Here is a 1,572-nt window from a genome sequence, read left to right on the forward strand (position 1 = left end):
GTGACCATTCTCAGGTGCTCCCGTGGTTTCTAACACATCCAGGGCTGTCCCCCATCATGCACGCAGGGGCACGGGAACTTGCTGCTCTGAGGCAGAGTGGAAGCGGTGAGTATCAAAGCAATTCTTCCACGAGGGGCGGGAAGGTTGCTTTGTAAGCAGGCAGAAGTCCCAAACAGAAAATGGAAATAGCTGTCACGTTCTTGGCGTGTTGTGTGTTTTATTAGCCTCTCCATGCATGTTGCAATTCCCCAGAGCAAGAAAAGACAGACCAAGCTGGGCTGGTTGAAAGCATTTCCTCACAACTGTGTTACAAATCTGATCTCCCACAAAAGGGATCAGGAGAGAGTCTGAGCAGCAAAATTCAGGTCTTGATCCACACCTCCAAAATCCTGGCTTTCTGGGATCATTGGTTTTGTTTGCGCTAAGACCTATTCAGTGTTATCCTGCTGCTGTCAAACACACCTGATTTACACATCTATTCCAGTGTTGGAGAGGCTATGCTAGAAGGGAGACAAAATACTGTGAAGGCTGTGAGGATTTCTGTTATGCTAAAACATCCAGAGCTTGTTGCACTAGACTTTCCCTGAGGCTGAAATATCCCATACTTGGTATCAACATCTTTTAATGTAAATCAGCACCTTTTAATGTAAGCATAATGAGGAGGGAGAAAGAATATTTTACACACCAAAATATAAATTGAAGCTTTTTATGTGTGTGTTGCTAAAAGATTATCAGATGTAAAATTGCTCCTTCAGACATGTTTGTTCCTAAGAGAAATGCTAATGCACTTAAAAGATAATTTAAAAAAAATACTAACTAATTGTAGGTAAATTACTGTGGCTCAGAGATCAGAGTGTTTTCTCTGAGTGTTTTTCTCAGTCCCTGTGGGCTCTATCCCCACTGACAAATGAAGCCCCACCACCAGAGCCAGAGCCGGGCTGGGCTCAACGCTTCACCAGAAACCCTCTTTGCAGGAACAGTGCAAAAAGGCTGTGCTCGCAACAAGGGCTGGGCGGCGAAGTAGTGAGATGGAAACGATTTTGTTTTGCTTATCTGAACACTGAGTTTTTTTCAGATAGTTGTAAAAAACTCATACCTCAGTCATGCACCACTAAAAAGAAAACAAAAAGGGTTTCGGTATCTGCAGCTTTTTTTTTTTTTTAAAGCAGAATACCCTGAATATTTTATACAGTCAAAGTACTACCTCCTAAAATACAAAGGTAAGTTTTCTCAAAAACATAGCTTGACAACTGCCATTTTGTTGCCCAAAGAAATCCTGAGCAGTTTCCAGTGGCTCCCGGGAGCCCTGGCCCCGCTGCCGACAGCTGTCCCTGCAGCGGGAGCCCGACCCCCCGGGCTGGCTCTGCCGCCCCGGGCAGCCGCCCGGGCTGTGCTTACTGCATCCTACAGCAGGAGCTGACAGCTAATGCGACACAACTTCTCCTTTTAGAGCCTACTCAGTGCTCGCCCTGTGCAGCCGAGAAACCAAAATGCCTGCGGGGTCTGCATGGTGTCACTCTGCTTTGCTATTGCTTCTCTCCTCCGCGCCCCTGTGGGCAGCTGAGATTTCCT

The 1,572-nt window shown here is 46.3% G+C and overlaps 1 protein-coding gene across 1 annotated transcript in view; it reads left to right on the top strand.

The window, feature by feature from the left end:
- The first annotated feature begins 1,490 nt into the window (after nucleotides 1-1,490).
- DNASE2B (deoxyribonuclease II beta) overlaps nucleotides 1,491-1,572 on the top strand; it is a 9,390-nt gene continuing 9,308 nt past the window's right edge. Inside the window, exon 1 of the mRNA XM_009580671.1 lies at nucleotides 1,491-1,567. Coding sequence (XP_009578966.1) covers nucleotides 1,491-1,567 — 77 coding nt within the window. The remainder of the gene's footprint in view (nucleotides 1,568-1,572) is intronic.

Source organism: Fulmarus glacialis, unplaced genomic scaffold (assembly GCF_000690835.1).
Source record: "Fulmarus glacialis isolate BGI_N327 unplaced genomic scaffold, ASM69083v1 scaffold39580, whole genome shotgun sequence".
NCBI classification, from domain to species: domain Eukaryota; kingdom Metazoa; phylum Chordata; class Aves; order Procellariiformes; family Procellariidae; genus Fulmarus; species Fulmarus glacialis.